General features: G+C 40.2%; 1 protein-coding gene across 3 annotated transcripts in view; it reads left to right on the top strand.

Annotated features, from left to right (window-relative positions):
• The first annotated feature begins 286 nt into the window (after positions 1-286).
• The window catches only part of LRIG2 (leucine rich repeats and immunoglobulin like domains 2), a 143,779-nt gene continuing 120,028 nt past the window's right edge, over positions 287-24,037 (top strand). For 2 of the 3 annotated variants that reach the window (XR_007353467.2, XR_007353466.2), the window contains exons 1-11: positions 287-393; positions 14,366-14,437; positions 14,997-15,071; positions 15,740-15,874; positions 16,618-16,761; positions 16,876-17,019; positions 18,287-18,430; positions 18,677-18,820; positions 22,496-22,576; positions 23,268-23,339; positions 23,489-23,557. Coding sequence is in view for 1 of the 3 variants with exons in the window: in XM_048826817.2 (XP_048682774.2) it covers positions 15,001-15,071; positions 15,740-15,874; positions 16,618-16,761; positions 16,876-17,019; positions 18,287-18,430; positions 18,677-18,820; positions 22,496-22,576; positions 23,268-23,339; positions 23,489-23,557 (1,004 nt within the window). In the remaining 2 variants the exon portion in view is untranslated. The remainder of the gene's footprint in view (positions 394-14,365; positions 14,438-14,996; positions 15,072-15,739; positions 15,875-16,617; positions 16,762-16,875; positions 17,020-18,286; positions 18,431-18,676; positions 18,821-22,495; positions 22,577-23,267; positions 23,340-23,488; positions 23,558-24,037) is intronic. The other variant, XM_048826817.2, reaches the window with a different exon arrangement.

The raw sequence follows: 24,037 nt of genomic DNA, 5'->3' as shown, positions 1-24,037 counted from the left end.
GCGCGAGTTGTCGCCTCACCTCCCTCTACTGGCTCCGCCCCCTTCAGGTGCCAGCTCGTAGCCCCGCCCCCTGCTGCCTGTCACCTGGCCGGTCGGACGCCGCGCGCGGTGGGCGGGGCTCGCGGCTCCGCCGGCCTGCGCGCGCCCCGCAGCCGCCTGGGGCAGGGCCGCGGCCGGCAGGATGCGAGGAGCGGGGCGGCGGCGGCGCGGGGCGCTGCCCCTGCTGCTCTTGCTGTGCGGGCTGTGCGCGGCCGGGGGGCCGCCCGGCGAGGCCTGCGCCGCGCCCTGCTCCTGCCGCCGCGGCCTGCTGGACTGCAGCCGCCTCCGCCTGCCGGGGGGGCCGGGCGCGGGCCGCCGGAGGATCCCGCCGCTGCCCGCCGGCACCACGGGCCTGTGAGTACGGGGGGGGGCGGCCGTTGCTAGGGGCCGGTTGCCAAGGCGCCTGGCCCTGCCCCGCCTCCCTGCGCGCCAGGCCGCCCCGGCTGGGGGGCTCGCGGCGCCGCACAGCCCGGTCCCGGCGGGCCCCCTGGGGCGCGGCCCGCGGGGCTTCGGCGCGGCCCGGCCTCCGCCCCGGCCCCGGCCTCCGCCCCGGGCCCGTCGTTCCCGCCCGCGGATTCTTGGGTGGCGAAGTAGGTGAGCTGGGCCGGCTCCCTTGGGCCCCGAGGGCGGGGGCAGAGCCCGTCCCGGTGGGTCGCCGGCGCCGCCGCCCTGGCGCTCAGAGCCCTCGCGGGGACGCAGCCGCCTGATGCCGCGGTCGCTGAGGTCTGGGGCATTAGCTGCCGGAGGGCCTGGCCCGTGCGGTGCGAAGGGAAGGTCCGGCTCCGGCCGCCTCGAGGTGGGCGATACGCTGTGAAGCTCGGCGGGCCTGCGGCTAGCCGGGTCTGGACTGAACCTGTCCGCGGCTTCTGATGGGCGGGCAGGGCTTGCTGAGCGCTCGGCAGGAGACCGATCTCTTGCTGCACGTTAGGTTGAATAGGTCCGCTCTTAAAGCAGGTGGCTGTTTCTGTCCTTTTGATTGAAATGAAATAAACTTTAGTAAGCAGAATGTGTTTTGGGAAAGCATCCCTGTTCTATAGGGCTTCCTTTTCTGAAAGCTGTCATTTTCAGATGTGTCCTGCTTCTTGATCTTTATTTAGCCTGGAAATTGACTTTAACTGACAGCTAATCTTCCAAACTATATAATGAAACTGCAATTTTTCTCTTGTAGAGTATGTACTACAGAATAGTTTAGCAATAGAAAGAGATGTCTTGAGGTAATGCTTTCGGAGAAACTGAACCATAAAGTATATAATCTGGTATCTGGGGGAAAGGAACAATATCATTGTATTGTTGCAGATGAGAAAGTGAATCTAATCAATAGTATTTTATTGGTATAAAGTGCAAATTTGCTTTCCCTGACTGCCAAGAGAGGTGTGTTGTGCAAAGTTTCTGGTTTTAGTCTAACCGAGAAAAGACTGGACGTTAGGAACCTAAATATCTTTGTGGATCTGGGCCAAAGTTTGAGGGGAAATAAATGCCATTAGCTGTGAAAGAATAGGCTGGCCCTATCATGGACCAAAACACTGTCTCAATTTCCTGATGTAGATTAGGCCCAGTTGGATTGATAAAAGGAGAATTTAAATGCTCCAAACTGTTTAATAACATCTTTCTTTCACAGTCCATGGTATGAGGTAATGACTTGATTTGAAACGCCAGTTCTGATCCCAGTGGATTCTGCCCTTCATCTTCTGGAAAGAGAGAAACTGAGATTCATGCAGTTAACTTTTCAATATCACCTTGTAACCTGGGGTCCAGTGTAGTCCATGTGAATATATTAGAAAGCTACTGGTCCTTTCTAAAGAATTGGATTTGACTTGTTCTTTGCCAGTTTATTTCTTCTCCCTGCACCACCTGTGCTAGTTAGTGGTTGCAATTCAGTGGTGCTGAATGCACATGTTTTGTGAAGCTCTGAGATCCTGTGAGTTGTAGATTTAAAGGTATTATAGAAATGCAATTGACTTCTTTATTGGAACATCCTCTTTGGACATCTACAGATTTTAACGGGCAGCTAATATTGAGCGCAGTGAAAATGTAACTGCTTAATTTTTTATTTGGCTAATCAAGGTATTTGCTAGTATCTGTGATTAGTTTAAAAGTGATAGTTTTAGGTAAGCCAAAAAGTGTCAAATTCCTCTGGTATAGGTTGTAAGAGTTTATAAATTTTCTATAAAGCTAGACAGATTATATGACTATATGAAATTTGCATGGATTTCACACTTCAGGTGGCAACATATGCAATCATAGGTGTGGTGTTGCAGTCATTTTGACTGTTCCACTCTATCTTCTACCTGTACATTACCAACTTCTTTCCTATCCTCTTTACTTCATATTCATATTTACTTCAGATTTCCCCCTTTAATAAATTCTTCTCCAAGAGATGTCTCTGCCTGAACCATATGCTCCTTCACACCTGTCAGCTTTCCCCTAGTTTAAAAAATATCCTACAGTCTTTTCAATTTTACATGCCAGCAGTCTGGATGTGTTTGTGTTTGTGTTTTTGTTTTTAGGTGGAGCCCATCTTTCCTGAATAGGCTCCTCCTTTTCCCAAAAGTTGCTAAAAAATCTAAAACTCTCCTCCCCACACCATCGTCTCCTCCAGGCATTTAGACCTTGCAATTCTGCCTGTCTTTCTGACCCTGCATGTGGAGCTGTAAGCAGTTCAGAGGATGCTCCCATGGGAGGTCTTGGACTTCAATCTCTTATCTAGCAGCCTAAAGTTGGCTTCCAGGACTTCTCTCCTACCTCTCCCAATGTCACTGGTTCGTCTCCAGCACTGCACATATCTCTAGATGCCTCTTGAGATCCACAACCTTTGCATCTGGCAGGCAATTTACCATGCAGTTCTCCTGGTCATCACAAACCCAATTATCTATACTTCTAATGATCAAATCCCTAATTACTATTACCTGGCTCTTCCTAATAACTAGGGTTCCCTCCCCAGGAGGGGTATCCTTAGTGGGAGAGGGTACCAGCACATCATCTTTAAGGAGGGTTCCAACTATGGGATGGTTTCCCTCCACTCCAGATTAATGTTCTCCTTCCACATGACTTTCATCCTCCTTAACAACACAGAATGTGTCAGACTGGGGGTGGGTGGGACTGCTCTGTTATGTCCTTGAAAGTCTTATCCTTAGACACCACTGTATTAAACATAAATACTAACAACCTTTGCATAACACTTGCTGCTATTTGGAAGAGAAGGGGTAAAGTCCCAGATCCACAAAAGTATTTAGGCTCCTAACTTTGATTGCAATCAGTGGATGTTAGGAACCTAAATACTTTTGTGGATCTGGGGCTGAGTTTGAGGGAAATCAAATGCCCTTGTGTATAAAAGAACGGGCAGACCTTATCTTGGACCAAAACCATCTCTATGTATTTCCCTATGTAGATTAGGCCCAGTTGACTTGCATTGGATTGATGAAAGGAGAATTCAGATGCTCAAAACTGTTTAACATCCATTTGGAAGATAAATGCAAAACCCATATTCAGATATTTATAACTGGAATCCCAAGTTCTGGAATCCCATAGCTTATGTATATAGTCATAAACAGGAATTGCCTGTGAAAAGCTGTAGCTTTGGGAGGAAACAAGGATCTGAACTGTGAAAAGTAGGGCATGTCTCAGTTAACATGCTCTGTCTTCCGCTCACTATCCTGTAGGTGGGTAATGCAACACAAAAGGTATGTTCCCTCCTTGCCATAAACAATAAGAACTGATAAAGGGAAGCTACAAAGTTGAATTCAGCACGCAAATACAGCCTGCTAACCAGGCTATTATAAGATTTAACAAACCTTGAAAACCTCTGCCAGTGTTATTTGGGAATGTCTTAACTCAGACTTTCTCCAAGGAAAATATTCTGTTCCTGAAGAATAACTGTAGTTCATCAGGTTTCAGAGGAACAGCCGTGTTAGTCTGTATTCGCAAAAAGAAAAGGAGTACTTGTGGCACCTTAGAGACTAACCAATTTATTTGAGCATGAGCTTTCGTGAGCTACAGCTGAGCTGTAGCTCACGAAAGCTCATGCTCAAATAAATTGGTTAGTCTCTAAGGTGCCACAAGTACTCCTTTTCTTTTTGTAGTTCATCAGGTAGCTAATCACAAAAACAAAACAAAAAAATCTGTTTTATTTAATGAGGGCAGATTTTCTAGCTTACGAAAGTACTTATGTCGTTCTCCAAGCAGATAAAGGGGTGTGTTTAAAACTTTCATACAGAATGCAATGGGAAGAAGTGTTGTTGGCTCCTTTGCAAGATTGTGCAATCTGACAAATGCTGTAAACAATAATTAAGTATATGTTCTCTGTTATGGTTTTCAGGAGTTTAGCGCAAAAACATCTGGGGTGGGGAACATAACTACTTCCACAACTACTCTAAATGTTCTTGGTCGAAACAAAAAGCTATAATGCACAAAAGCCATTTAATATTCAGTTATTTACCTGCATTGTTGTGTAAATTAAGAATTAAATCTCTTAACACGAAATAAATGTCAACACCCATGCACTTTGACATCAGTTCTGCCCCTTATTGCTTTAAAGGACCAGAAATTCTTATCTTATTCTTTGGGAAAAATTTATGCAAACTATTGGCAGATATAGCTTCCAGTAGGCTGCTTTTTTTTTTTTCTGGGTAAGTGAGTCAGTCCTAAAATGTGGGCTTGTGATGAAGTGTTCAGAAAACCATCATTCCAAATGTTTCTCTTAGGACATAAGGGAGGAAAAACATGGTTACCAACGATGCAATATCCCTAGTATTGATTAGATTCCACAGTTTGTGTGGAAGACAAGCACTAAAGCTAAAGATCTCTAAATCAGCATGTCCAGCTAACTCTTACCAAAGAGCTTTAAAAGCTACTGGAGGAGCGGTAGGGACCATTTAGAACTCTCAGAACACTGGAGAAGTTCAAGAGGACTGGAAGAAAACTAACATTATTCCAGTATTTAAAAAGGATAAACAGGGTCAGCTACCTAGGCCTGATAGCCTATCTTGGGGCGGCGGAGGGGGGGAAATAATGAAATGGCAGATTCAGGACTCCATTAATCAATAATTAAGAGGGTAATATAATGTCAATCAATGTGGATTTATGGGAAATAGTTTGATAAGATCTATCACATTTTGAGATTGCAGGTTTGATAAAAGGAATAGTATTGATTTAATATGCTTGGACTTCTGTAAGGCATTTAACTTGGTATCGTGCAGCACTTTGATTAAGAAACTAGAATGAGACAAAATCAAGAGACCCATTTTTTCATGTTCTGTGTGTATATAAATCTCCTCACTGTATTTGCCACTGAATGCATCCGATGAAGTGAGCTGTAGCTCACAAAAGCTTATGCGCAAATAAATCGGTTAGTCTCTAAGGTGCCACAAGTACTCCTTTTCTTTTTGTGAATATAGACTAACACAGCTGCTTCTCTGAAACTAGACTAGAGATGAGACACACCTTAAATGAATTAAAAACTGGACAATGCAGTAATCTCATAATATAATGGCAAATGAGGAATCCTCATTAGGATAGTATGTTTCTAGTAGGGCCCTACACTATTTATTCAATGAGCTGGGACAAAATCATTGCTGAAAGTTTGCAGATGACTCAAAGACTGAGGGAGTGATAAATAATGAAGACAGGTCGCTGCTCAGTAAACTGGGAACAGGGTTTGGCTTTGTTTTTTTAAAGGTTTTTTTCAATGAATGCTGAGTAACATTTTTCAGCCAAAACGTTTTGGGAGAAAGATGCAGGTTTGGCAACACCAAAACATTTTGTGTCTTTATCAATTTCAATGACTTGTTTGTCAGGAAAAAAGGAAATGTTGTTTTGGATATATTTGTACATTTTTTTCAAAACACAATATTTTGATGTTTTTGGACTTGAAATGAATTTCACTTCAAAATTTTCTTTAATTGTATTAAAAATCAAGATATAAAAATAGTCAAAGCCAAAACATTTAGGTTTTTAAAATGAAACATTTTGTATGACCTGAAACACATTTTTTGACTCTTTAGTTAACTGAATTTTTTTTAATTGTTTTTTTAGTTCAGCTTGAAACAACTTATTTTAGAATTTTCAGAATTGCCAGCAAGCTAAAAAATTGGTTCTTCTCACAGCTCTGGTTTCAGTGTGGCCAAATGCAAGGTCATATATAGGAACAGAGAATGTAGGCCATATGTACGGGGAGGGGGAAGATCAATCCTGGGACAGAGTCTGAAGAAGATGGAAGGGGGAGTCATGATGGATAAGCAGCTGAAGATGAGCTTCCAGTGTGACTCTGACTAAAAGGACTAACATCAAAGAATTTTATATAAATAGGGGACTATCAAATAGAAGCAGGGCGATCTTATTACCACTGTATGGCACTGGTGAAACACTGCTGGAATAGTATGTCCAATTCTGGTGTCCACAACTCAGGAAGGAAGTTGAAAAAATAGAGGGAGTTCAGAAAAGAGCCACAGAGTGATTAAGAGATTAAAGGACATACCATATAGTGAAAGACTCAAGGATCTCAGTCCATTCAGCTTATCAAAGAGAACGTTAAGGGGTGACTTGATTAGTCTATAAGAACTTAAATGGGAAATAGAAATTTGATAACGATCCCTTCAATCCAACAGACAAAGGATATAACAAGCTCCAATGGTTGGAAGTTGAAGCTAGACAAACAGACTACATATTAAGAAATAAGGTACACATTTTTAAGTCAAGGTAAGTTACCAGTTGCCGTGGTGGTTTTTCCATTACTTAAAACCTGATTTATAAGAGCATCCATAGTTTTCTGAAAGATGTGCTGTAGTTCAGCTGTAGCTATTGGACTTGAAGCAATAATTAATTAAGTGAAGTCTTATGACTTGTGTTATGCAGGAGGTCAGACTAGATGATCCCAGTGGTGATTCCTTCTGTCCTTAAAATCTATTGGGGGGGCTGGGGGAGGCACCCATGGAGCTGCCATCTAGTGGAATGCATCTGACAGGTAATCTAGATTTGACATCCGACAAGTGAACTGACATACCTATCCATTTTATTGTTGGAGAGAAGATTTGGAGACTACACTTCTGGAGGGTGAATCTAAAGTATAGCGTGTTCATATAGTTGTGATCAGATCAAGCTTACAGTGCAGTTTCCACACTGTATGGACTTTAGACTGTATCTTGATATATCATTAAATGATATTAGATGTTAAACATTATGCACTTAAGCAATGGGAATATTGTAGTCATATCAAACTCCAGCATCTACTTATTCAGTTACATTGGATTTGGACCGTTCTCCAGGGCTTATAAAGGCAGCAGTTTGGTATGTTTCAGAGTAACAGCCGTGTTAGTCTGTATTCGCAAAAAGAAAAGGAGTACTTGTGGCACCTTAGAGACTAACCAATTTATTTGAGCATGAGCTTTCGTGAGCTACAGCTCACTTCATCGGATGCATACCGTGGAAACTGCACGTGGATACAGTTTCCACGGTATGCATCCGATGAAGTGAGCTGTAGCTCACGAAAGCTCATGCTCAAATAAATTGGTTAGTCTCTAAGGTGCCACAAGTACTCCTTTTCAGTTTGGTATGTGCGTTTCCTCTTATTTACTTAACAGATAAAAAATCGTTCAGCTCACAGTGAATGTTTAGATGACTTATATACCACACAAGATGAAACTTTAAAATACAGTGATTACACAGAGCAATGTGCATGCTGCGAAACAGGAACTTCACAGTGCAAATCCAAGCAGATTTTTTCAGGACAAGAAAATACAAATTATACTTAGAGTTTAGGATGAAAGAAGCAGAAAGTCTTACCTGTGTGACTGAATAATTTGTCCCCTTGTTTGGAAAGTCAGACTTGTTTGATCACTAAATGTAAAATGTTAGAAAAACCAAATGATCCGTTTGAAAATGAATGGCATAAGCAATAGTTGGTGACTAGTTATAAACAGTGTCCAAAATTATGCTCTAATGCACCAAATGCAAAAGTTCTTGAAAAAGCAGGTAGTCTTACTTCAGTATCTTGTCAGTGAAAACCTGTTTTGCAATTTGGATCTCCTTCTTAATAAAACACCTTGCTTTAGAACTTTACATTTATATCTTCACAGTAATCTTAATGAGAGAGGCTTCAGCATAATATCATTTGGTAGACAAATCAGACATTAGAATTTGACTAGTTAAACTATGGGCTTTGTTGAGGGTCAGATTATATATTAATAATCAAGGTGATAAACTATTTGCTGTTATGCTGTAATTAATCTCCTCTGCCCATTATAATGCAAGTTTATTGTCCTGCTGCAAGGCCCAACATATTCCTGCAGTCAATATCTTCTGAATTATTTGCTGGAATATAGTTATTCTAAACATTTGAATATGTCATTACCTTAAATTTTATAACTTTATGAGCATAAACTTTCCTGCTTTGGCACTCCAGGATTCATTTAATTAGTTTCATCAAATATAAAAATTAAGAGAGTTTAATGAAGTGAGGAATGATTCAAGCTAGTATCATTGATAGCATAACAGTAGGTGAGAAGTCTCTGTTCACATATTTAGTCACTGATGAACTACACAAATCTATAGAAAGGCTAGAGTTTTCCAGCCTAGCCAAGCAGGGTAAATCCACATTGATGCTTTCCTAGATGCTTTTTCTCAATGCCTGGTTATTTCATGAACTGTTCTAGCTTGCTTGCAAGTTGTGGCTATTAATTAACCAGGCCATTCTGCAGTGCCCATGTTCATTTTGAACTGGCTTACTCTAAATGATTAATCCACTGCATCCTGGCATTGAAAGCTCAGGAAGTACCTTGGACTCTTGGACCACAAGATTGATACACTGGATTATACCTGGCTAGGTTTTTTGTTCCATCTCAGGGGCTTTTTACTCTTTTCACATCTCCTGAATATAAGGGATTTTGTTGATGGTTCCTGATGGGAAAGCAAAAAAAATCTGCTGTAGATTGGCATATTTGTCCAAGACTGGGAGAATTCAATGGTCCAATGGCAAAGGTTGAAAATAAGTGAAATAGTCTATGTTAAAAGAACAAGGATACTGAATCTGCAGCCAGGAGCTCAATGGAAATGTAAGCTGGTTCCTATGAGACCAGAAATTTGGTTTCTACTTTCCTTATCCATTAGTCTTTGGTAACTATAGGTTATGCTCCTTACAGCACAGGTTTCCTCAAGTGCAGAATAAAGATCTGTATTTTTAGAATGCGGTGGGCTTAGGGCGACAATCCTAATTTTTCATTTCTTAAGTCACTAGGAATTAGTCAGCTTCCTTTGGACTGTGGCTTTCCTAGAATTTCTCACGCTTGTAGGTACGGTGTAAGATGAGTACAGAAACTGTGTTGTGGGTTTGGGTTGGGGTTTTTTGGGGGGGGCGGAGGGGGATTTTATTTAGCTGCAGCACAGTATTAGATATGCCATGTACTGATCTAACAGAGTCTCAGCTTCAGAGTAGCTTTTAACTGAAATTAGCATACATTCCCATGGTAACACATGAATCCCCCAGAGAACAAAAAAATACAAGGTCTGGAGCTTGCTCCAGTTCTGTCAGTGCCAAGAAAGCACTGCTAGTTTGAGGAACCAGTAAGACTTGAAGTAAACCATCAGGACACGTGTACTCAAACTGCTTCATAAAGTAGCCCTCTTTCTAATACAGAGATTATGTTGTGGTGATCTCCCTCTTCCCATCCTACTTAAGACTGAAAAACTTCTCTAGAGCAACTACAACAATTGCTGACATGGAAAGGTGATATTAGAAAGTTATTTATTACTAATATTAGTTACAGCATGGAAATGCAGAGGTAGCAACATGTGAGCAGGCAGCTCTCTACACACCAGTAGCCCAAAGAGTAAATTTTAAACTCTGCTGTAAAATAATGTGCTTCCAAGGTGTAGGATCTTTTTCACATCTTTCTGATTATCATTTGTGCCAGTCACTATCTCCGGCTGTTAGCACTATGAACCAGTGCTGTAGTTATGTCCTCTCTGAAAGTGTAGAGGCACAGATTTCAAATGACATTAAACATAATCTCTGACTTCAGAAACTAATGGTAATGACTGCTAAAATATGCCTGAAATTAAGGGACAAGACTTGTTCAGTTTCCCATGACCTAGACAATTCCTGGTTCCTTGTCTTTGATGGCCACTCAAGTGGTGGCTTTTGTGTGTGAACTCTGCTTGTCTGGAAGCAGACTGAAGCCACAAGACCTCTTTCAGACACTGAACACGTTTCATAAAGCTCTAGGTGACCACAGACCTGTGCTGGAATTGAGCAACAGGTTCTAACCCAGTATCAGTTGCTCAAACCATCCAATTTCCAGACTATTCTTAATTTCTTGACTGGATTTGAAAAGTAGGATTTCACCCTATGAGTACAAGGTTAATGAGTGGATAAACCTACAGGACTGAATTTGTCTGCTTTCTGCCGTTCTTCCATTGTATGTGTAATTGCCATGATCAAAATGTTTGTAATTCATCTGCTGTGTTGTTTTTAGCACTGTTGTGATGAGCATACCTGTTAGTGCCAGAGAGAGTTGCACTCCATACAAATCAGATGGAAGAAAAGGCAGTTCATCTAGTTCTTAATATTTTGCTGCTTAAATTTTTTTTAAAAGAAAAGGTCTAAATGGTGGTGGCTTCACTCTTACTATTGACAAGCAACATGTGTTGCAGAAACTCCATGTGAAAACAATTCTGCAAAGGAGAGTTCTCTTACAGGAGCCACTGGCATTTCAGTTAGTATTCAAGTAATGCTACAAAATGCTGGATACAGATGTGTTCTCTATAATTCTCTTACAAATGAAGAGTGAAATCCTGGCCCCATGGAAGTTGACGGGGAGTCTTTCTACTGGTTTCCATGTGGACAGGATTTCACCTGTATTTCATCTTCACTGGCTCTGCAGAAGGAGAAAAATGTCACTTGTATTGTTCATCTATTTCTGAGGGTACCTCTGAATTTTTTTGAAGCACCAAATTCTCGTTCACAAACCTGTTTGGATTTCTGCATGCCTTATCTAAATTATTTGCATCCCAGTGATACTAAAGAGCGACATTAACAGCATGTCTGACTGCATGATATCTAGAATTTTTAGAAGTCATTTTTTTTACACCTGTGTCACTATAGATGATTTAGCATGATTAGGAGTTGATTTCTTAACACTAAAATCCATTTTTCTTCACTCTATTAATACTCGAATAGCATCAGGGTTTCTAGAGGTTGGAGTGGTGAAAGAAATTAAGATTCATTAGTAACTTAGTGTCTATGTTGCAACAATCTAGTGTTGTTACAAGGACTAAATTCATCAGGGATATTGATTACATTGTAGGAGCTCTTGAAGAGGAAGATGCCTGAGACAGCTATGGCAGGTTAAGCATACTTAGAAGCTTAAATAAGGGTGCTGAGATCTGTGTGGTGAGTTCGGGCACATGGAACTCATGACTACAAGGTGTCGTGGCCACGAATTTAGCAGGATTAAAAAAATTTGGCATGAAACATCCACGGCTACACTAGATAGGAGTACAAACATTGTAAGAGATGTACACCATCATGGTTCAGGTTACAGCCACTGTGCACCTGGATTTGGGATGTAATGTCCCATGTGAGTCAGTTATTCATAATTCTCATTTATGGTGTTCCTTGAAATTTCTTTTGAAGCAGCTGGGACTGGCCACTCTCAGGATACTCAGCTAGACTATCTATTGTATCTCTAGTCCTCTGGCACATTTGGCTTCCTGAATTAGCAAACAATTGGGGAAGTTTTTAGTCCACAGGGGATGTGATGTTGATGGTCAGAGCACAAACAGCCAGTAAACATCAGTTTTGAGAGAGAGGCTATCCTTTTAGAATAAGTAAATTATTCTGTAACTGCTGTGGCCCCTCCTGATTCAATGATTATGGCATTTTCACTCTCTGTTCATGAGAAAATTGAAGTGAAGTAATGGTAAAGATCACTATGTGATTGATCAGTCTGCAAAAATGTGGTCAGTTTTTCCATGTGTGGCAACTGGAACTTATTTGCACTTGTTTTAGCTTGAGTGTAGGAAGTTCTGACAAGCTTGCACGCCAGAAAAATCCATTTGCTTGAGTGCACTTATCAGTCTTTCTGACGTCCCCCACACTTGCTAATATTTCTATATAATGTGATATGTGCTTGTTTTACGGTTAAGTGTTTAGTGACATTGTGTGCACCATGCCCTGCCCTCCCCATTCTCTAGCAGGTACCCATATGATTTAAGGCCAGCTGTTGTCTTTGGATGCAGCAGTCTCAATCATTCAAAAAAAGCTGCATAATTTCAGATAATGCCTTTTTTTGTCTTCAACTAAATTCTGAGTTGAGAGAGAACCAGGTTTTCAAGCAAGTGCATGCATCTCTTACACGCATCTTAGTGTGTCCCATTCACTGTTGAAGCATAAAAATTGTTCCCAGATTCTAGCATAAAATTAAGCACAGAAGTTCTTTCTGGGGAATCCAATAAGGATTTTAAGATCCCATCCGGTGTTTATCCCATCTCTCTTTATTGACGGAAATAAGGTTAGTGACCACGACAACTATCTTCTGTGATGTAGGGAAAAGTTAACAAATGAGTTTTCAGATGTGAGTTCACTCAAACCGGAAAGTTGTTAAAATGCTAAAGGACTGTGAAATCATGGAATTCACTTTAATGGTGAAAATCATTTTACATTCAAATTTGGTATTTTATAAAGAGAATCATCCTTTCTCTTTAAACAAAAACAAAACCCACTCTTAGCTACTAATGTGCAAGCCTAATTTAAGCATGGAATGTGTGATTGCACTTTAAGGTTCTGTTTAGAAATAGCCATTAGACCACCATTTATAAACTAAGCAGTTGCTTGTTCCATAGATCAAATTGCTTATAACCATATGCGCCACCTCTTGCTGATGTGCTTATAACTCATACAGCCTATGTCTGTAATATATCTGTAGCCTCTGTTAATCACTTAAAGTGTGACTGTGTGTGTTATATCAGAGGAGCTCCACAAAAGGAGAGCTGCTATTGCTGATACCACCTTAATTTAACTGTATCATGGTAAAGCTATAATGAAAGTTCAGGGTGAAAGTATCCAATACTTCCCTGATAGGCAGGTGTCACTCAAGCTAAGTGAAACAGAACTTTCTATTTTAGTAAAGACATTGTTGAAACATGTAGGCATATGTCACTGATGTGCTTGCTAGGGTGAGATAAACCGTTACCCATTTCTGTTATCTTTACTGTTTCACAAAATTGCTGCTGTTGCCAGTCCTGTTCTAATATACCGTGTTTGGGCTGTCAGCACAAGCCACCTGGGTTTCATCTTTGCCCTGGATAGAAGCCAAAATGCATTAATGAGATGGATTTTAAAAAAAATATTTTAATACAACCTTATTATGGAGTGAACGTTCTCTCTCTCCATAGTTAAGGCTAGAACCACATTTCTTTTGTCAGCATGATTTTGGTAACCGTTGTAAGTTTCTTCAGCCTCAAAATAGATAGTCCCTGCGAGCTTACAGTCTTACTATATGCTTGTACAATGTCCCGCATGATGAGGCTGCAATGTCAGTTTGGGTTTGTAGGCCCCATTGTATAACAATTGACGTGTTAGGTCTGAGACAAAAGCAGAGCATTTTACAAAATGTGAGGTGAATTGGGATAAGACTTAATTTTTCCTGTCTCTTTATCTACCAAACTCTTACATTCCCTTCCTACTGTTCCATTTGTCCTCCCTTTTCATCATTAGTGTCCTCTGTAAACAAAAACAAACTGGAGCTAAAAAGTGCTTCTGAGTGTGCCCTAGTTCCTTTTTTCCTACCTCTTGTTTGACTCCTGCTTATGTGCTCTTTGTGCAGGGATTGTTCTTTAAAATAACTCTCCTTAACTGCTAAGATATATGTATCTGTCAAGGGTTTTACCCTTGGGGAGGGTGAGAAAACAGGGTCACTACTGCAAAAACCTTCTCAGAGGCATTGCTGGAATTTTAAAAGGGTGTTGTCAATACATCTTTCGAAGGTGTGGGGAGCCTTTCCTAGTGAGCTTTGGAAAACTGCCATTAAACTTCCAAAAAGTGCTCATAGCAAATATTTCATATGATCTCTTCACCTGTCAACCCATTTTTTTTTTTTTTTTTAAACAGAGGTAGTCCATTAGTGGCATAAAGAGCTAGATTTTCCCAAGTAATTAATATAGTAAGCTTGAGGAAACCTTTTTTATTGTTTGGTGTAATATGACTAATATGTTCCAAAAACTATGAAAATGGATTTGAAATGCTTGTGAATTTTAGATGAAACAACTTGTAATGTAGAGTACACAACTACTTGGGTTCAGACTATAGAATAATCTCTTATTTCTCTTTATTCTCCAGGGATTTAAGTCATAATCACTTACAGTCCTCTAACTGGAGTATTGGTTTGTCTATTCACACACTGCAAGAAGTGTAAGTTAATTTAAGTTATCATTGTTTATTTTAAACATTTTGTTGCAGAGTTCTTACATGTTCATATTTAGGATTTTAACTTGTCAATTTCTAAGCTCTGACTCCTAAGGCACATCAGGATTGTCTGAATTACTAAAAATATCTGAATCAAGGTAGCAGAAATTGACAGTCCTATTTTAGTAGCACAGTACATGTAAGGCAGAGATATATTCAACCCTCAGAACCACATTTCAGCAGGAAGCATAGAAATCTAGTACTCATTCCATTATTTTAAATTAGAAACAGGGCATCACTTTGTTTTGAATGTAGCTAATTTTTAGTTGCCATAACATTAATTTAACTACCTAAAGCAGTTCTGTGTTTTGGATTGCTGAATCTTCCAAACTTTTGTTACTAAACTAGCTTTTAGGGAGTCTACCAGCACTGTCCACTGCAAAATGTCATTAATGTAGATAAAATGTTCACAACGTTATAGTATCAAGAGAAATGTTTAAGTTATTCAGCTGTTTAGAATGGCTTTTCCCTTTTTGAAGTCTCAGTAAAGAAATCTCTTTTTCAGGAAGATGAATTACAATGAGCTAAGTGAAATTCCCTACTTTGGAGAACCAACTTCTAATATTACTGTTCTCTCATTGTAAGTAAATATTTAAAGACTTGAAAAAATTGCTTTCTCTTATAAGCAAGTGAAAAAGATTGTCTCACAGGAATTGAAAGCAGCTAATTTTTTAAAAGCTAAACTTGTTTAAATATCTTTTTGTTTAAAATGCTTCAAGGCAGATGTACAGCACTTTTTTTTATTTTTTTTTAAAGCACACATCCCCACAAAAGACATTAGTAACACAGTTGACCAAAAGGTAACTGTAACTCACCAGTGAATGCAAGCTACTGGGAGTGCGGGGTGGGGGTGGGGAGAGCAGAAAGTGGGGGATTTCTGCCATGCACTCTTATAAACAGCCCTGAGGCGCTTTGAAGAGGGAGGGCTGAAGGGGGAGGGTGTCTGTTCCAGACTCAAGGACTCACACAGGAAACCGCTTACTTCCAGCCCCCCAGGGGCTAAAATCTGACTGTTGGAAAAACCACCTTTACTGTCAAGATGGTTGTGGGAAGGGGACTTCCAACATTGCCAGGACCTGAAATAAGGTTTTATCGATCTTAACACCCAGAACAGTACGTTAATTTCTTTTTAACTCGGACGTGGGTTATTAACCCTAACCCTTGGACCCCCAGTATAGCTAGCTGTGGTGCTCACCCCTAGTGATGGCCTGGTGATCGTCCTCACGTTGCTGTTTCTTTTGTTTGCAGAGTTCACAATACAATTCCAGAGATAAATGCTGAGCAGCTCCAACTCTACCTTTCGTTGGAGAACCTAGACCTTAGCTCTAACCTCATATCAGAAATTAAAGCTTCTTCGTTCCCACGAATGCAGTTGAAGTACCTGTAAGTATAATGAGGTAACTGATCTGTAGTGTGCTAAAAGTGCATAGTTTTAGTACAACCTAACATCACCTTTTTCCCCCGCTGTAAAAAAAGATGAGAACCAGTGGCAGGGGTTGAGAGTAGAAGGATTCTTTTTCCCCACCCAGGCTGAATTGTTGACTAGCCATGTGCTGCTTATGTAGGCAATGTTATAAACGTGTTTGTACTTTACATACTGATAGGAATCACGATCCCTTGCCTCAAAGAGCCTTACACTGAAAGGTCCCATCTATAGTAGGGTACTGACCTATTACATACAGCAATGTGTCCCTCTGAATAGTACAACTGATAATGTAGATGGGACAAAATGACTTAACACACAATGGTACCTAGTCATAATCATGCTTTCTCAGGTTGTGTTGAAAAGGGTTTTGTCCCATCTACACTAGCAGTGACTGTTTCCTACACTAACATGCCTGTGTCTGACAGCCAGCGTTGGGTTACTTCCTTGTGTACCCTAGTTTTTGCTGATCTTGGCCAGGTCATTTGATTGTCTTTGTCATGCCTGCTCTTGCCTGTTGTCCTTTTGGGATTAAATAGGTTCACCTATGAAACCAGAACTTGAATTCCTGAAACTGGAGACTTGATGAGACCAAATAACTTTATAAGAAATTAATTCTAATACAAATATTAGTTTGACATTCTTATGCAATTTTAAAGTAGAATGTTCCATGTTGAGAAAATCTTTTCTCCTCCTTTCTTAGGAATCTGAGTAACAACAGAATAACTACCCTAGAAGCAGGCTGCTTTGATAATTTGTCCAGTTCTCTAGTGGTGGTGAAACTAAACAGAAACAGAATTAGTATGATTCCACCAAAGATCTTCAAATTGCCTCATGTGCAATTCCTGTAAGTGATGTCCCTTAAACTCCATGAACCATGTTTAAAATTGTATCATTTGCTTGAGAATGTGTTCTTAGTGAAAGATATCTAAACACTTATGGCTAACTTATTTTATTTAAGGGAACTTAAAAGGAACCGGATTAAAATAGTGGAAAGTCTTACATTCCAGGGTCTGGAATCCTTAAAATCATTAAAAATGCAGCGCAATGGGATTAGCAAACTAATGGATGGAGCATTCTTTGGATTGGATAATATGGAAGAACTGTAAGTATGGCTGCTCATGGCATTTTGTTAGATATCCTCTTCAGGCACCAACGGGGAAAGTGGGTCCTCACTGTGCCTCTCATGATGCCAGGCTTCACTGGAATAGTTGATGAGAAGTACAGAAAATGTTTGCATTTCTGTTCTTCCTTGGGGAAGCTTACGGCTTCACGTCTTTCATGGTAACTCCAAAGAGGAATAAAGATATTACTGTCTCTCTCCTTTCTACCAGCTTAGCTCCATCCACCAAGGTGATTCAGAAAGTGTCACGCTCTCGCTACTCCATTGATGGAATCTGTTTCCATATTAAGATTTCTCCAGTCTTTTCACTGTAATGCACAGCTATTGAGTAAACTGTATCCTTATGGCAGTTACATATCAAACCTGACAGCCTCAACCTGTTACTGTGGCCCCAGCTATTGGTGCTGTGTCAAAGCTATGATTAGGTATGCATGTTGCCTTCCCAACCTATCCCTGAACCATTGTTCTCCAAAGAATATAGAAATGAAACCATCATTTCTGATTGGGTATCTGATGGCATTACAGACAGGACTGCCTTCCAACTAAGGTATGATTGATATTAAAGCTTGGTGTCCCCGTAAGTTCAGTGTCCATTGGGAAGTCTCCCAGAAACTTTCCAAGGGAATCTCAAGTTCAGACTCACTCAGTTTTACTACTCTTGCCATCATATGCAGAACTAAGAAATGAAATTGTGCAAACTACTTCATTAAAAATGTGTTCCCATAGCATGTTACGGGAGTGAGGACGGGGGAGGGCCAGGGGAGCGACCTGGAGTCTCTTACAATACCTAGGTACAAGTGAGAGTGCTAATAATCCTGGACTTGCTTTGTGTTAGTGGCTTAACTATAAGGTCTTGACTTTTAAGTGTCTGAGTGTTTGGATGACACAGAAGGTATATGAGTGTTTGGATGACCTAAGCAGTGCTACCAAGAGATTTTAATAGAGTTGATTTAAAACAAGAGGCCGTATGTTCTAGTGGATAGAACAGAGAATTTTGAGTTAAGGATAGAAGCCAGGATTCTGACTCCACCACTGGTTCACTGTGACGGTGGGCAGTCATTTACCCTTTTTGTGGGCATCCATTTACTCCTCTGGCCTCTATAACAAGGGTATAATCTTGTCTATCGCACATGCATTCTACAAGGCTTAATGTTAGCAAATCACTAAGATCAACTGATGGGAAGTGCTGTAAAAATGTGTTCCTCATTGAATGTCTACTTAGAAAACATTTTCTTCTCTAAATCTTTAGAGAACTGGAACATAATAACCTGACAGAAATAAACAAGGGCTGGTTGTATGGCTTGCGAACGTTGCGACAACTCTACGTTAGCCAAAATGCCATTAACAGGATCAGTCCAGATGCATGGGAATTCTGCCAAAGACTTTCTGAACTGTAAGTGCTGGGCTGCATTTCAGTGGGGATTTCATGATGTTACCAAGAACAGATTGGCTAGAACATCCATACAAAATGCTGCATCTCTTTTTGCTCGGCCTTTGTCAAAACATTCTAATAGAATGTTTAAGTGAAAATAAATCTGAACAGGGAGTCTTGATTTCTGGTGACCTCATCGTCTGATATTCTTGCCTTCAGTAAGTCTCTCTTGTGTCTTCCCTTACTGTGTACACTTAATGTTTCCAGAGACTTGTCATACAACCAGTTGACCCGCCTGGATGAGTCTGCCTTCGTGGGACTTGGCTTATTGGAGAAATTAAATCTGGGTGACAACAGAATCATTCACATTGCCGATGGTGTCTTTAAATGGCTGTCAAATCTTCAAACTCTGTAAGTGCAGAAAGGTTCCAATTTAAAAACTCCTGTTTACTTCTGCTAGCTTCCTTAGTTGTAAAGCAAGGGCTATGATTGCTACTGACCGTGTGAGCCTGTAAAGCCTTCAATAGGAGCCTTAGTCCCTGCTGTGCTGCCATCTTGCCTTTGAAGGGATGGGAGGATTGAGGGAGCTGTTTGTCTGTACGAGTAATTGCTGCCCAGAGACTTAAGCTTTTAAAAAAACAAAACAAAAAAAAAACACTGACTTTTTAGTGCTGGTGGCAGGCAGCAGCTTGTTAGCCCTGGAGAATATCCTGTTAACCAACAGCAAGAGTCAGTGCACACCATCTGACCAGAGTGCTCGAAAACCTGCTCTGGAAACGCTACCTCCCGGCCGGGGCCACTGGAGGTGGTCTAATCACCCTTTTCATTCAGGTCTCAGAGTAGCAGCCGTGTTGGTCTGTATCCGCAGAAAGAACAGGAGGACTTGTGGCACCTTAGAGACTAACCAATTTATTAGAGCATAAGCTTTCGTGAGCTACAGCTCACTTCATCGGATGTAACCGATGCAGTGAGCTGTAGTGCACAAAAGCTAATGCTGTAGTAAATTTGTAGCCTCTAAGGTGCCACAAGTCCTCCTTTTCCTTTTCATTCAGTAAGTCAACACAAGTATCAGATGTGAGGATGCCTTGTCAACTTGGGCCCAAATGTTGCCTGTAACTTACTCAGTTCACAGTGACTGGGTACCATGGGAGTAAACATGTAAGCCATAAAAATTACTGTTTAAGCCTTCCCCCTTTTCTGCCCTCCACATATGCTCACTTCACAATGCATATATAACATAACAGTGCAGAAAGATTTGCCACCTCTGTTCTAAGGTATAACTGCACGTATTTTAAGAGCTTCATTAATACATGTAACTATGGCTGGATTTATCCAGCAAAAAGGATTCAATCCTGGTTCTTGCTAAAAACATCCTCAAAGCTGAACACTTCTAATGGTTCCACACAAAATTAGTTGGAAAAGTGTGCAAGTTTATAACTCTTCTGTCAGTTCATTAAGAAAGCGCCTATTTAGGTGAAATCACTGGACACTTATGTAAGCAGTCATATTCTGTTAACCTTAATGCAACCTTTTAATGAAACAATTAAAACTAATCTCTTAAATTTAGAGTAGCATGAAAAAGAACAAGAGCAGATTAATTAGTAGGTTTTGTTGGGTTTTTAAGGGGCGTCAAACAGTTAACAGGCAGGCCATTTGGTTCAGGGTCAGGAATGTCGCGGACAAGGGAGCAATGGTGATTAACAAGGCTCTGAACATTCATGCCTCACCGAGCATGAGGAGCAAATTCTATCAGCTCATACAATGAAGTTCTATTTCCCCTCTCCCTTCCCTCTTGATGCTTTACCAACAAAAACAAAACACCAAATTGGTCCAAATAGCACAGGTATATGGTCACCAAGACACAATTTAATAGTTAAAATAATTTCCATTGTTAGTCCTCCATCTATCCAGTGTGTTAGTGTTAAGATTGACTTAAGTATTATTCTTTGTACCCTAATCTCTTAAATGCTTCTTCTAAAAATAGTAAACTTGTAAGGTAACCACACACAAACTGCAGATGATATATGGGTTATAAATTCAATGGATTAAGAATATGTGCAAAATAGAAATCAGATTATATCTAAAAACAGAACAAAAGTTCCAAAGTCTTAAATCTTATCACCTTGTTTACTTTATAATATTATGTCTGACTGGGCATTAACCATCCAAAGCTGTAAACTCAGCTAACCTAGAGAGTATTCCAGAAGTAAGTATTTCTACTACTGTGTTGTGCTACATTTATTCCCATGTAACCACAGTGTCACTTACTTGGTACAACTTTCTGATTAGAACCTCACTTTAGGGATGTATATGTTGCCTACCCCTAAACAAGTCTTCAAAGGGAAATTCTCTAATTTAGCATCAAAATTATTTTGGGTCTAGATTATGCAGTCTTTGTTCCTAGTGGTGAGCCCTGCTACCCATTGCAGTTGGTGGGTCTGTTGTGTGCAGCAGCACTCGTCAGCGTAAGTAAAGTTGCACAGTCTAGCTCTTCGTTAGTAATGGTGGAATTCTGGGCATCCTGAATTAAAGTTAAGTTTAAAGTGGATTAAAAGGGAAAGTTAATAGATGGTTCATACTTGTGGAACGTGTTTCTGCAGGTGCTGAACCAATTACTTCAGTATTACAAAATGAATAAGAATGGCTACTGCCACGGGCAAAATACTGGACTAGGTAGACTTTTGGTCTGTTTCAGTATATTAACGTCTATAAAGTAAAACTTCCATTCTAAGCAATGCTAAAAATGGTTCTGTTTCACCATAAATACAGCAAAAGAAATATTTTTTTTATATTAAATGAGGCCTATTCACTATTGTTCTTAATTTTATTTAGTGTTCTTATGGCAGTTGATCTATTGCACATGAGCGCTGTCGGACTGATAAATGTTTATATTTTAATGAAACATCAATTGTTTTGCATTAATATTTCTCCCTCACAACTCAGTGGTATATCTGCAAATACCTTTATATGCTGCCATATTAAAAGGCAGATGAGAAGTCTCTCTCTAAAGGAAAAATTCTAGGTAAATCTATGACTTTTAGTTTAAAAGGAACTTTACTGAATCTATTATCCTCCCCCCACCCCTCAGTGAATCATTTAATAATCCCTCCTGAACCAGGGAGTGCTGTATTGGCTTTAGTATAGAACAGCAGACTAAGTTGTAAGGGCAGAAGTGCTGTGCCAGGGTCAAGCAAAAATCCCATTAGCTGGTAACAAGATTTGTGAGCAGAACACGGCACTGTATTGCAAATCTACTACTTCATGCTTGGCAGCCCTACGCTTACAACCTGTATGTAATCTTTTAATATGCTAATGTTATCACAAGCCTGTCACTTGGAAGATTAACACTATGAACATATTGCTTAATTCACTTACACAAACCAACTCACTTCAGGAGCCCCTTCCAGTTTCTAGTAAATAGTCAATGTCACATGGTGATCACTAGCCAGACTATTGGTCTTTACCTAATAGCCAGTTGAGAGACTGTACCTCAGAGCTTCTTGGTTTTCTTTTAAAAAAAAAAGAAAAAAGGAGGAGGGATAGCTCAGTGGTTTGAGCATTGGCCTGCTAAACCCAGGGTTGTGAGTTCAATCCTTGAGGGGGCCATTTAGGGATCTGGGGCAAAAATTGGGGATTGGTCCTGCTTTGAGCAGGGGGTTGGACTAGATGACCTCCTGAGGTCCCTTCCAACCCTGATATTCTATGATTCTATGAGTACTTGTGGCATCTTAGAGACTAACAAATTAAGTACTCCTTTTCTTTTTGCAAATACAGACTAACACGGCTGCTACTCTGAAACCTTGGTTTTCTTTGTGATTCAGCCAGTGATGCTGTGACTTCAGGCAATTCACTTACCCACCTTGAACCTTTTGAGTTTCCCCATCTGTATAATGGGGTGTTTAGCTTTCTACAGGGATGTTGAGGCTCAGTGTTTGTAAAGCACTTTAAGAATCTTTTGGAAGGTACTATGCAGTAGCACAGTACTACTTAAACGCACAGAAATTCTGTATCCCCAGTCATTAGTAACTAGCAATGATGAATATAATTTTTCCCAGGCATGTAAATGAGGCCTTTCTACTCTTGCAGAGATTTGCGGAACAACGAGATCTCTTGGGCCATAGAAGATTCGAATGAAGCCTTTGCAGGTCTCAGCAGACTCAACAAATTGTATGTATTACAAGCCTTGGAAGTGACCTCTTTCCAAGGCATTAGAATAGAAGTGAAGCCAGAAATATTTTTAATGGTGCATAGTATGAACACAAATATAATTAAGTCTGAGAAAAGCCTTTTCTGTTAAGAGCATTTGTATTCAGTATAGTCCCTGTACTAAGTAACTTAGACTAAGGCTAGGAAATTGAACTCTTGCTTGGCAATAGTGTTCAGGAGTGGATGTCTCTGATCTAGTATTGAGAATGATGGAAGTACTTGTAGGATAAAATCACTTCCAGTATCATTTCAGAAAACATGATTTGAGACCTGAAGTCTGTTATGCTTTCTAAAATTACTGTCTGGGCTATACCTAAGGAAAGTTTTAAGTGCCAGTAGATTTTCAGGTAAAAGCTTTCATCCTTTGAAAGGGCTACTAGTTAGTGCCCTTTGGTTCACTTCAGCAGGTTCTTGTCAGAATATTTGACTTTATTTTAAAATCTTTTTGGAAAAGCAGTTACCATGTTCTTGGGAGGGGGTGTCACTGGTATGCATGCAGAACTCCTTCATACTAATGGGAAACTTGCATCCAGATAAGGAGAGACCTAGCAGCCCTTGTTCACATTGGCCGACGCTACACTACATTATATTGTATTAAAATATTTTGTCTGTTAAAGTCTTCTGTGTTGTGGGGTGGGGGGTTGTCTTTCAGAATCTTGCAAGGAAACCAGATCAAATCAATTACAAAGAAAGCATTCTCTGGCCTTGAAGCACTGGAACATCTGTAAGTACTTTGTCTTGTAGTTCTTGTAGCTTTTTCTGTTGAGCAATCTCAGACAAGTCTCTTCTTCAAACATGCAAATGTCACAACTGTTCAGAGTTAGAATATGAAATGAAGTTTTCCCACTGTGACTCTTCTTGCTTAATTTACAGAGATTTGAACAACAATGCAATAATGTCTATCCAAGAAAATGCTTTTGCTCAGACTCACTTTACTGAGCTGTAAGTATATTTCGTTATTACAAGTTAGACTATATTGTGTCCCTTATAGACTTCCCTACAGTTTTGCTTAAATATGTTCCACCTCTGTTACAAAATATCAATACAACAAAGTAGGCATTAGTGGTGGTAATTTCTATGTAAAAATTAAATTTTTATCCATGGCTATAGGGTTTATCTAATGCCTGCTAAAATTTATATCTTCTCTTCCTGAAGATAATTACTATAAACTACAATACTTCCTTGCAGTGATTTTCCAACTCCTTTGCTCTTTCATCTTGAGAGCAGTTCATGAGAACTCTTGCTTCGGGGTCTGGGTGTTTAAAGCAGTGCTCTGATGAATAAAAAGCTGGGGTTAGCTTTTGTTATCCCCACAATGTCAGGAGCCAAGACTTCCTGGGCGTCTATAATTGGCTTTGTCACTTAGTGTTGGAAAATTTTTATCTGCATTTCTCTGTTTGACAATCCCTTGTGATGCATGGA

The sequence above is a fragment of the Caretta caretta genome, chromosome 21 (assembly GCF_965140235.1).
Source record: "Caretta caretta isolate rCarCar2 chromosome 21, rCarCar1.hap1, whole genome shotgun sequence".
NCBI classification, from domain to species: Eukaryota; Metazoa; Chordata; order Testudines; family Cheloniidae; genus Caretta; species Caretta caretta.
Note: the sequence above shows the minus strand (reverse complement) of the source record. Positions and strands in the feature narration are given on the sequence as shown.